This window comes from Cydia strobilella, chromosome 12 (genome assembly GCF_947568885.1).
Source record: "Cydia strobilella chromosome 12, ilCydStro3.1, whole genome shotgun sequence".
NCBI classification, from domain to species: domain Eukaryota; kingdom Metazoa; phylum Arthropoda; class Insecta; order Lepidoptera; family Tortricidae; genus Cydia; species Cydia strobilella.
The window spans coordinates 8,905,272-8,917,729 of record NC_086052.1 but is presented as its reverse complement, the minus strand read 5'-3'; the positions used below and the strand labels follow the sequence as shown (position 1 = coordinate 8,917,729).

Here is a 12,458-nt window from a genome sequence, read left to right as displayed (position 1 = left end):
TACACGATAAACGACGATAGTAGTTGCAATGGCAAACTATTGCAATTACTATCGTCGTTTACGATACACAATATCATATACTTAACGCGCTTTTTACAAATTGGTAATAACTGCCTACCTTGGTAAATATGTACATCATTTTCATATAATAAAAACTTATTGTTCACCTTTAGGTAGGTTCAATTTTGTAAATGGGGAAACAGGGCAATCAGAGCCCAATAGCGAAGTTTTAATATGAAAGAAGCGCAAACTTGTTTTTACTATTAGTGCACCACTCTCGATTTCAAACTACAAATGGATCGAACATTCTTCTAATGTTCTACGGTAAATTTTAACGCCCGCTTTACGTTATCAATGCATCACTCTCGATTTCAAGCGCAGCAATTAGCTTATTTAAGGCGGTTCCCTGAGCCAGAAGGCGAAAAATCTCCCTATATGATCCTGTTTTTCTAAGAGTCGTTGATATTCGTAGACGTGGAAAAAATATATGTAGTTCTTGACTATATTATCTTTAATATCATAGCTTCCGATACACGAATTATGACACTTCGCTCGATACAATTAATTCCCAAAGTAACCTCTAACTCGGACTTTTAATCCAACTTTACTCGGTTATTTATTATGTGATACTATAAATAAAAAAGAAGAAAAAACAATCTTAACTTAAGTAATAATTTCATAGCTTTCGAATTTCGATATTGTAGGATAACGTTTTTAAAATAAATAAAAATCGACAAAATTCGATCAAAATTGACACTTGGCGCGCATGATCTTTCCCGTTCTTTCTTGCGAAATGTGACAGAGACAGCGGCAAACCGACGGAACGGCCTTAAGTAGAACGAAGGATTTTATTGCATGGATTTAAAATAAAACTTAATTGGCAGTGATATAAATTGCTACTTCATATCTGATTGTTTATGTGCTTCTAATTTCTAATATTAGGTTAATACAAAGAACTTTCAGATGTTAGAACAATTGTATTTTCTAATTAAAGGAATTTGATCCGCGACGTGATGCAATTTATGCAATTCTTCAGTTTCCCTGTAAGGTGCACCCAATGACATGAATCATAATTCAATAAAAGATCGTTCATCGACATTTTGGCGGAGTCAAGGTGATACCATAATTTTAATTTCGCCTCCCGCTTTTGGCCCTGCCTTTATTTGGCGCGACCTTTAAGGCCAGTTTCACAAATGAGTATGAAGTCGGCCTAGGAGCTGTTTGGCAGATAAGTAATATTCTGGGCTTTAAAAAAAAATTGAAAGCGGAAGTAGGACCGAGGCTGCAAATATTTTCAGGTAATTTATTTTAATAATGTTGTTAAATAGGTACTGGACATTTCCAAAACCCGGACAGCTTAATTGTCGTATGAGAGCAGTGGTGGTAAATCTTGAGATATTAAATATATGTGGCTTTTTATAAATAATGACCTTTTTATCAGAATTTCCTTTGGAGCAATGCAATGCAATGCAATAAGTGCACTTAAAGCATAAGGACCCTTCTGTAATAGAAAGCCACATAAATATATGCTAATTACATATAATATCTTTGTACTAAACATACACTAAATGTATAAGTAGAAAACTTAACTCGTGTAAACTTTTAATAGTTTTCCTTAAAGGAAACTATACCACTACGTGTTCATTGATCGCCCGTTCACCGATAAGGCCGGCCGCAAAAAGACAGTTTACGTGTGTTGTCAAACCTGTGATCTATTGCGGCCGCCCTGGTAGACAGTTACATTCCGACTGCCGACTAGAGTTGAATCCAACGCTTAACTGTAGACTAGCTTAAGGGCCAGTTGTACTTACCACAATTAGTGGACCGACAACGTCATACAACAGTGAACTACTATGAAATTTCCCACACAAAGTCTTAGGGAATACTTTAGCCGTGACAGGTGGTTAAATTTGGTGCAACCAATCGTAAGTTGGCGCTCCAATAATTGCGCATACATAGTTGTTACACGAGGTATTACTTCATGAAATTTGATTATACATACATACATATAATCACGCCTGTCTCCGGAGGGGTAGGCAGAGACCACGGATTTCAACTTGCTACGATCCTGACATACCTCTTTCCCTTCTTTCACTTTCATAACATTCCTCATACACGCTCGCCGGTTTAGGGTGCTCTTGACCTGGCTCTTGAAATTTGATTATGTAGTAATTTAATTATGTACTACAAAAGTTTCTGCAATCGTTGGTGCCTAAAATTACTGAATTTTTTCAGTGTCAATAATCTTTCTTTATATTCAGTTTGGTGGTCGCGTAATATGCGTGTGTCGGGGCGAGTTTTTGAAACTTATTTCAAGAAAAGCTGCTCAAATAATCCTAAACAGACTTAGATTCACCTTGAAAGGTCAGATAGTCAGATAGTTTCCGTTTTTATAGAAATTAGTGTTCGCAGATCCTGTGGTTTATAACGAAGGTGTAACAGGCGAAAATAAAGAAAGTAGGTACATATTTAGAATCTTGGAGTATAATTACACTGGTTTGCCTGACACTACTACTCGCCTACGCTCCGCAAGCGAAGGTAATCCAAAATAACACGGCGGTACACGTCGAGATGTGCCGATAAAAGGTATTGTGTGCCACAAGGCGATACTCCCCATTAGTGCCGTCTAAATATTGTATTGTACGCGAACTCCGGCCTAAAACACTTCATTGTTTAAAGTTTCAACGGGAGACGTAGGGTTGGCTTGAATTGGATATGTATTTTATTCTATTATCAAAACTAATCGAACTATAATATTAAAAATCTAAATCTAAAGTTAAAATAAAATTAATGACAGCAAACTAAGAAGCAAACAAATGTGGTTAATTGCAATACTGTTAAGAGTTAATGTTCAACATTTGTAATGAGTATAAGTCTGTTTGATGGTTTGGTATTAAATTGTATTTTAGTAGTAAAATGACTAATTTAAAAAACAATTAATTTCATGTCAATAAAATTCGCTATTTCACCATTGTTTTATATTTATTGAAAGCTCCAAATTGGGAGTGGAAACCCTAACAGTGTCCAATATTGATGGCCAATGGAGATAGATTCTGATAGCCGCGAGCGTTGGTGTTTAATGCATGATTGCAAGGTCCTAGGCTTGTTTCGTCGAGCTTAGCTACTCGCACTAGTTTTACTACACCATAGGTCGGTCATGGCGAAAATATCCGCCATAATATTTAGAAGCCATGTCATGCTCTTTGAAATAAGAGCCGTTTAACCCGTTAATAAGCACATAGACGAGAACACAACTTTTCATCTTCTTTTTATTCTTCATTACATAGTATAAAACAAAGTCGCTTTCCGCTGTCTGTCCGTCTGGTTATATGTATGCTTAGATCTTTAAAACTACGCAACGGATTTTGATGCGGTTTTTTAATAGATAGTGATTCAAGGGGAAGGTTTATATGTATCATTTGTAAAGATTTTGTGTAAATTAGTTGAACTACCCGTGCGAAGCCGGGGCGGGTCGCTAGTAAGTATAACAAATAATCTCCGACCCATTCGTACCTAATCATTGGGATAGTTGATTTTGAAGGAGTCCCTAAACTCAATACTATGTGCGATACACTGATTTAAACTTTCACGATTTTTACTCATTATTATTTACAACGACGGGACTTAATCGCGTAAAATAAGTTTTAAATTTACCTCCGACGTTTCGAGGACGGCGTTGTCCCCGTGGTCTCGGAGAAGACTGGCTAAAGTTGACATCAACATCTTCTAGGCGCGCGAGTTTTTCGAACTACCCGCACTTGGTCTTGTTTATTAACTTGAACGTTTTGCGCACTAGGGATGTTACCGGGTCGACACACAACACTCACAATATTCGATTTTTCAACTTTCGATATTTGGTTTCGCTTACACTTACTAATGACTGGGTTCCATGTGGATGAGTTCTTAAAACCTTCGTCTCGATTGAAATTTCTATGTTTCTTGATTTCAATGGCTTCACGGATTTTTCTACTATAAAACCCACGATCTGGAGAAAGTATTCTAGGGTTGTAAAGCTCAATCCAGTGGTTTGGCCCTGACTAGTAAATGCTCAGCAACGGCAGACTTGTATGTGCGATATTAAAGGATAAACGCTAGGATGTTATACAAACAGGTGTAGGTAATATAGTCAGTGCATGTATCTAGATAATCTAGACGGATTTTTTTACCTTATTTTTAGCTGATGTGACCGTTCTGACATTGACGGCCATTACAATAATTGTATGTCAGCACTAAAGTAAGGACAATCAAACGCAACTACGAGATGATCACAAATATGTCATGTCATCTTATTGTAATTATTCAAATTGTTTTGGTTACATATGCTGCTTAATTTAATTGAATAAGAATACTGTTCATTTCTGTCAAATTAGTTGACACAGTTGATGTTTTTTACTTGCATAAATATTATTAATATTATTATAGTTACTTTACTCCTTCAGTAAAGCAAATATCTAGGCTAAAACGTCACAACTGTCCGCATACGTTTTAGGAACACATATAAGGTACACGTACCTCCTTATTCATAAAACTTTACAGGCCTGATTTAGTTAAATATATTTTATCCCCTTTTTACAAACACATAAGTCAAAATGACAGATAAAGATAAACGATTCATAGCTAATTCAGCCCAGTATCGCGTTTATGAATAACGCATGTAGTATCTACATATTAGGCACATACAGTACAGTCAGCGCGCAAGCTCGGCATGAAAAATGTGCGGGAAAACTGGCGTCTTTTCTATGAAAATTACGAAAGTTAACGATTCGCATACATTTTTCTAAGTAAGACTTTTATCATACAACTTGTAAGAACTTAAGAAGTAGAAGATTTTAACATGTAAGGATAAAGTAAGAAAAATAAGCTTTAAAATCCGTTTATTTTAAAATGTCCACAGAAAAGACGCAACCTTAACTCATACTAAAAACGTTTTTGAACCGAATGTTTTCCGGCTGCAAAAATGGGCGAGGGTTCGGCGCACCGTGCAGTGCGAATCGTGGCTTAAGGGCAAGCGTGGGCCCCTCTAAGCGCCACTAGCATCATCCCAATAACCCGGGGTTAACCGGTTAAACCGTTAACCCGGTGTCATATTGTACTGGTATTCATGGTAACTCCAGGTTTAACCGGTTAACCCCGGGTTAGTGGGATGGTGCAAGTGTCCCTAGAAGTACTTGGAGCTTGTGCGCAGAGTCGCAGACTGTACCTCAATTTTAAAAATCTCAGTCCTGCGCGGTAGACCGCTGCTAAAAACAGAGTATCAATGTGATTAGTAGGTACCTAGATAACTATCAACGTTACCTGCAGTGGCTGCAGTTTACAAATGATGACTAACAAACGTGACGTTACAAATGAGGCTGTGTATCACTTGTTGATTCCGGTGCACCCACGGCCGTGACCTGGTGCCGGGTGCATCACAATGCAGCCGCCCTTGCTGCACCGCGGTGCACTTTGACAAGGGCACGGCCTTTATAGTGACAAGTGCAGCCACTCGTAAAGGGTTGAAGTTTTAGTAATACCTACTTACATATACTTGGACTATTATTACCATAAAAGCAGATTATTATCTATCTATTTAAAAAAAGTAACGTAGAATTGGTAGGCTTGGTGCGCGGTTTAGAACTACGCACAATAGAAAACCCATGGCTTGTGCGTCCCTATCGTTCTATTACCTACTCTTTTTGACTATAAACACAAATATATGGAATGTTGAACGTTGCGAGGGTTTCAAGGCACGAGTGTTAAACAAATTTTGCCACCGATTGAAACAAAAATTTTCGCCACACTAACACAAGGAAAATACTAACTGTAAAATATCAAACAAAATCAAAGCAAATCGATTTAAAATGAATGTTATTTAATATTTATCATTCAAAATCCTCATTTAAAAGTTAATTCTACCAGAAAACATAAGAAAACAACTCAGAATTGGGATTTGATTACTTTGCCTCACATGCGAATAAAATGCAGTTTTCTTATCAGTTTTGGAACAATCAAGAGAGCCTTTACCAGCCGGTGTGGTGAAAAGATTATTTAGGTAGATAGTCACTTCCTATTATTATTAGTTTTATGAAACCAATATTTTGAAATTTGATATAATACCGTACGTACAGTGAAATACAACTACCCGCATTGCTTAAATTTTATACGATTTTACTAAAAATGTAAACCTGCAAATAGTTCAGTCACGCGCACTCCTCACTAAAGACAGAACAATTATAATATTAATCAGATACGGTATTCACTACATATGCTAGTCACGTAGTAAGTATATTTTCTTCGTTTCCTTTAGCTCCGTAGATGGAAAAACTTTCCGCGTCGTTTATCAATGGAAGTGACTGGGAAGGCGCTCGGGTTCATAAACTTTACTGTGGTTTCGTAGTTGCGTACATAGAATCTTGATCGTTGGCTAGATTTTAAGCCATGAGGGTTAAACAAATTTTGCCACTGAGTGAAACACAAATTTTTCATCACACCAACGTGAGGAAAAAAAGCAACTGTTAAACATCTAATAAAATAAAACCAAATCAAATCCAAATGAATGTTATCAAATATTTATCAGCCAACATGAGCAAACAACTCAAAATTGACATCAGATTACTTTGCCTCACATGTGGATAAAATGCAACTTTCTTATCAGTTTTTGAAGTACAAAGAGAACCTTTCGAGCTGGTGCGGTGAAAATGCTATTCTATAGGTAGATGCAATATTTAAGTATTTAACTATTTATTTATTAAAGTGCAATACGTGTATCATACTTGAGGTTTTAGTGTTTACACGTCATGATATAACGATCGTTATGTATTGACAGCATGAATATTTATGTAAAGTAAAATAATGTTAATATTTCCGTAATGTACCGTAGCGTTCGCGTGGCCCAACGGAAGTACTTCGCACTTGCAGCATACCAATACCCAATATGCGTTACGTTACATGGTTACGTGTAGCATTGTACGCCAAAAGAAAATGTTAATCCATCCGTTGACTAATTATAACCAAAGCCTTGATTTTCCTTTAGTCTGGAATCGATTTACCTATAACACGCACGCTGTGCTAATAAATACTTTTTATTTATATTTGACAAATAACTAAATATTTTCTTATAGGTTAAAATAAATTTTGAGACTTTTCTTAACTATTTATTGTAAAAAATGTGTATAATAGTTAGTGAAAATACAAGAATTATGCGGTTGTGTATGTGAGAACTTTTCGGAAGTTTTAAATATACCGCAAAAAGTGAACTCAGTGCATGTACTTTCATGGTGACAGTTTTTTCATTGAGCGATCATGGCACCATCAAGCGGCGGCCGCTTGTTCTTTTACAATTTATGGCGCGGTCGCCAGAGCGCGATGAATCAGCGGTCGGCAGGTTCAGCTACTCGGTAAGAGGTGGCGCTGTGAGGCATAATGTTTTCTATTCAAAATGTGCACTTTTATGCCAACACCACACTTCGCTGTATTTGGTAAATATTCGTGTTGCATCCCTTTTGTTTTGTATGTCAAAGGAAAGAGATGCAACACGAATATTTGCCAAATAAGGCGAAGTGTGGTGCCAGCATTAGGTTGTAAAATATTTGAAGCCCATTGTCGTATTATAACACTCAAATATCTCTCTAGTCTCTCAATTTAATGAGATATGTGAGCATTGATTATTAAGATATTTTATTTATTTTTCAGTCCGAGCCGGGTGACACTATAGCAACAACAAAAGAAGGTGAGTGAAATAGTAAATAAGAATTTCTACAACTATAATATACATTTGTCTTTAATAGGCTGGAGTTATTGGATGTATAATGATAGTAGGTAATTAAGATACTTTCTTGACTTAAAAAAAAAAAACGTTTATTCAAAGATCTTACTTACAACTAAATACATATTTTCTTCTGCCAAACCACACAGTGGTTTGTTGGCAGACGAGGCTCCTTTGCGTTTGTGTTAGCGGTTGATATGTAACTTAACTTTATCTTAAACCTAAACTTACCTACTTAACCCTTTACTGCATGCGCAGCCTTATATGGTTGTTATGTTTTTAGCTGTTAAAGTTTACTTTTAACCAAATACTTATTTTATTTTTGACATGAGGTAAGGGGTTAACTTTCTATATAACTTAAGTACACTGTTGTGGCAAAAAAAAATTGGACGCAATATAATAATGAATTTTGGCATTGCAGAAGAATGGGTGACCCGCAAAAAGAGTGAGGTTACGACGACGCGGCAGATCGCGACGAGGGTCAAGCGAGAACTGGTGCTGGAGGACGGGCGGATTCTGAAGGACTCCGGGCCCAAGATATCCACCTCCGTGAATGAGGACACGCACACTACTAATTATCAGCAAACTGAGGTATGAGGCGCGAAGTGCAAGGATGGAAATGGTTCATAATTCATATATTTAGTTTTTTATAGGTTCAGGTCCTGATAAGAACATTTATTTGTGTTTAACAACACCCATTATTCAATCATCATTTTGTTTCTCAAATCCAATCCAATCTGATGATAAATACTTCGTGAATAGGTACACTTATCTTTTTGCGTTAGCAGCTCTGCTATCTCATTAGAGGTCATTAATAAACCAGATATGATTGCTCTACATGTTTCGCTCCATAACGAGCAGCATTTTCATAGAGCGCTCGCGTTGGTGGCCCGACGCAGACTGTGACCCGGTTTAATATATTTAATATGTCAGTACCTCACGGGAGTTTTGTTATTAAAACCAGTAGGATTCTTATTTTAGATTGATTCGTCATGTCACAAAGTAGCAACGAATATAATTTGATATGTTCTAGCACCGAGTACCGGAAGATCAAAATGGTGAAGAGCAGGCAGCTCTTGGCGACCGCGTGGATGGTGCAATCGGAGTTTCGCCTGGTGGTAAATACTATGTTCTATACTGTGTGATTCATGAGACGTAAGCTGGACTAACCCCACACACGAAGTTTAATATAGATCGTTTACCAACACCATCGTATTTAAGAGAAACAGCCATTCGTTTTCCTTTTTTACTTAATTTTTTTTAAACTGTGTTTTCAACCCTAAAATGAATGTTAATCTCACTAATACTGGTATGAAAAAGTAGCTTATATTTTTTTGAATCTGTAGGATAAATTCTACTTACGTCTCCTGAATCATTATTTTTTTATTATAAACACAACACCAGAATGCGAGAAATGTTAATAGGTTTTTATACATCACGTCACAGATGAGTCAATTAGGCAATACTTTTAGCTGACATTTTAAAGGAAACAGCTACACATGAAATAGCCAGCTCGCATAGGTTGTGACGAAACCTGTGCAATAGTTTCCGCCTCCTTATAAGTCCATTTAATTTATGAAAGCCGATTTTTATTGGAAGATTTTTACTGGCAGTTTCTGCTAAGCCAGACCTATTTTTTTCAGAATTGGCAGGATTCTCCAACGAGCTGGCACCGGCCGACGCGAAAGTCATGGTGTCGTCTCAGGTGGTGGCTAATCCAGACGGCAAGGTGCGGGAGAGCAAGGACCGCAAAGTCCTCACCAGAAACGTCGTCGAACGCGTCAAGGAGACCGAGGAGAAGTTCCACAGGGGAGATACTACGCATGACGTGAGTTTTTGTATTTAATTTATTGGTGAAATGAAAGAACGTTTGAGCAAGGAAATAGTATTTATGGACCAACCACGAAATCGCGAAAAAATATTTGGCTGTTTCATATATTTTGGTTGGTCCATTTTCTATGGGAGGATTTATTTTTAGCTGCCGTGTATGTGTCACACTAAAGTTAACGCGCAATATTTTGTGGAGTAGATAAGTACTTTTCTGGGCGTTTTAACTCTGGAAAATAACTTTTCATACTCATAACAAATCGCGCCGAAATAATTGCACGCGGGTGAAAACCAAATTGCTTTAATTACAAACAATTATCAAATAAGTTACTTAAACAAGGAAACCTCTAACTACTGCATACGTTCACTAAAGTTGCGTTTGAACATGTAACAGGATGTATACATATATGTTGACTTTGTTGCTGGGATATATTGTTATCTAACGCAATAATTTCTACTCAAACAAAGTGCCACGTTCTACTGTTTTTTGACTTCGTTTCATAACATCAGGCATTTTACTACTGTACGTGCTTTTGCATGTGACTTTCGGTGTAACATTGGATAGAAAGAAGACTATTGTTTAAATCACATTTACAAACGGGTCTATCGCGAATTTATTTTGTAACAAAATAAATTCGCGATAGACCCGTTTGTAAATGTGATTTAAACAATATGTGTTCAAACCGCGAAAGTTTTAAATGTTATAAGACTATTGTTTGTTTACAGGACTCGAAACTAACTTCATAAGAAAAATACGTTTTTTTGTCAAAATATATTTTTTTGACATAAGCTTTTATCGCTGACTGTACTTATCTTTCAACAGTTGAGTAATACTCATCAAGGCAAATCTAACAATCCCAAACACAATGAGATTGCATTTTCTAACGGCCACCTCTGGTCTCCATCATCAGATCACCTCGATGGTACCGTATGTGAAATTTCAGTTCAATCGAAAAATGGAAAGTGGTGGGTGGTAATTTAGCTTGCAAGATTTTATTACATACACACTTCGGGACAGGTGATTCCATTAAACAGGCATCTTTAATAAACATTATGTGTCTGATCTTAAATCCTATACGAGAAAAAAAAAACATGAATGATAGCTTTCTAGGGATAACGCTAAACCTTTCTCCCTCATAAACCAACCTATCTTTACAAAGTTCACAATTTATCCAGTCCAGTTAATCTATCCAAAATAAAATATGAATTTCGCATACTTGATTGCAATTCACAAATGCTTTTAGTGCCATTACCGCTGGATGACGGGTTTATCTCGGCCATAAGATGCGGGACATTGACAGCAGTGTCAAGGTTCGATCTCCAGGCTAGTGAGCCGATCGATTTCGCTTTCGCAAACTTGTCTTTTGCATGTGCTTGATTCCAAAAGCGCCCTTGCTCAATATGAAATAAAATATATATTAGTAATATTCCCATTCCTTCAAATACGAGTTTGCGAAGGTAAACTCTTGAGATATCATTTGATAGATGCTAATGGAGGGCTGGGAATAGGTGCTGCCACCAATGTTGGTAGGTTTTTCTTTTTTGCGAACAGTTTTAGAAATGGCTAGCTAAATTTATCAGTATTTTGCTTAAATGCTTTCTTTACGCACATTCAGTATCACAAAGTAGTTGTCAGTGCAATTAAAATTCCGTTGCACATTATGCCTTGGTCATTAAAGCTTAATTTTAATCGTCTCTCATAAATTAAACATTTATATTTTATACAATTATACGGGTTTGATATAAAAATGTAATTAATTCAAATATATAAGTAAGTAGGTATATATTGCAATAAATTTTAGGAAGAAATAAGCCCGTTTGATCCGATTTTCGCTATAATATTATAAGTAGGTATTTAAAATCACAATAATTTCAAGAACAATTAAGTAATCGTTTTGTAATTCCATAATATATAGTTAATAATAATGTTTGCAGGTAAACTATTTATCTTTCGTCTAGTAACATGAATTGAATAAACTGAAATAAATAAATAATAAATAATTTAATTTGTTTTTAGAGTATGAATTGGATAATTTTCAGTTGTTATTGTATTTATGACTATAAAGAAAGACACCAAGTTACATTTGATTTCAGGTTTAATTTGCATCACTATTACCAACACGTTACAATAATTAATTCTTCAATTAAAATCTCAACCGCCGTCAATAAAATTGATCGATAAGATCTCAACAAGTTAATGATAGATAAGATTGATTAACTAAATGTTTGCTAATGTAGGTCGATTGAGTACTTACTTAGGCAATTGTATTAATGTGAATGAAGCTCATACAGTCATATTGAACTGTGTTGCTTTAATAAGACTTGTATGTGTGCTAATCTGTAAGCTAAGGTATTACGTGATTTCCGCGGTCTCGTAATGGCTCCTCTATACGATGGCCCAGCGTAGGCCAGTCTAAGGGACGTAGCTATGCGGTGAAATGAGATAGCAATATCACTTGCTCCCTCTAACGCATAAATGCGTCCGTTGGACTGGCCTACGTTGGGCCATCGTGTAGAGGAGCCATAAAGCTTGAAGCACACATGGTAACGTGGGGTCTAATCGAACCGACCTGTGCAGGTATACTGTATGACAAAAATTGTAGATTGTGGTGAAAAAAATAAAGGTGCCAAAATGAAAAGAAAAAAAAGAAAAGGAGAAACGTACCTACTGATATTATTATTACCATTCACACCGTATGAACTTCACGTCCTTGAAGAGGATGAAGTTTTTAGCTTCGGTTACACAGACAACGGAATACACATTTATCAGGGTTGTATCGCGATCAATCGCCTCTACTTGGTAGTCTTGGTACGGTCGGTAGTACTCTAGGTAATAGTTATGAGCAATTGCTGGCTTGGCAACTCGCCGTCCCCCATACAACACTAA

General features: G+C 36.5%; 1 protein-coding gene across 2 annotated transcripts in view; it reads left to right on the top strand.

Annotated features, from left to right (window-relative positions):
• The window catches only part of LOC134746078 (zinc finger CCCH domain-containing protein 13), a 151,815-nt gene that overhangs the window by 37,750 nt on the left and 101,607 nt on the right, over nucleotides 1-12,458 (top strand). Inside the window, exons 1-5 of one of the 2 annotated variants that reach the window (XM_063680310.1) lie at nucleotides 7,129-7,376; nucleotides 7,672-7,708; nucleotides 8,166-8,335; nucleotides 8,778-8,862; nucleotides 9,388-9,572. In XM_063680310.1, coding sequence (XP_063536380.1) covers nucleotides 7,254-7,376; nucleotides 7,672-7,708; nucleotides 8,166-8,335; nucleotides 8,778-8,862; nucleotides 9,388-9,572 — 600 coding nt within the window. In that variant the 5' untranslated portion in view covers nucleotides 7,129-7,253. Of the gene's footprint in view, nucleotides 1-7,128; nucleotides 7,377-7,671; nucleotides 7,709-8,165; nucleotides 8,336-8,777; nucleotides 8,863-9,387; nucleotides 9,573-12,458 lie in introns of those variants that run through there. The other variant, XM_063680311.1, reaches the window with a different exon arrangement.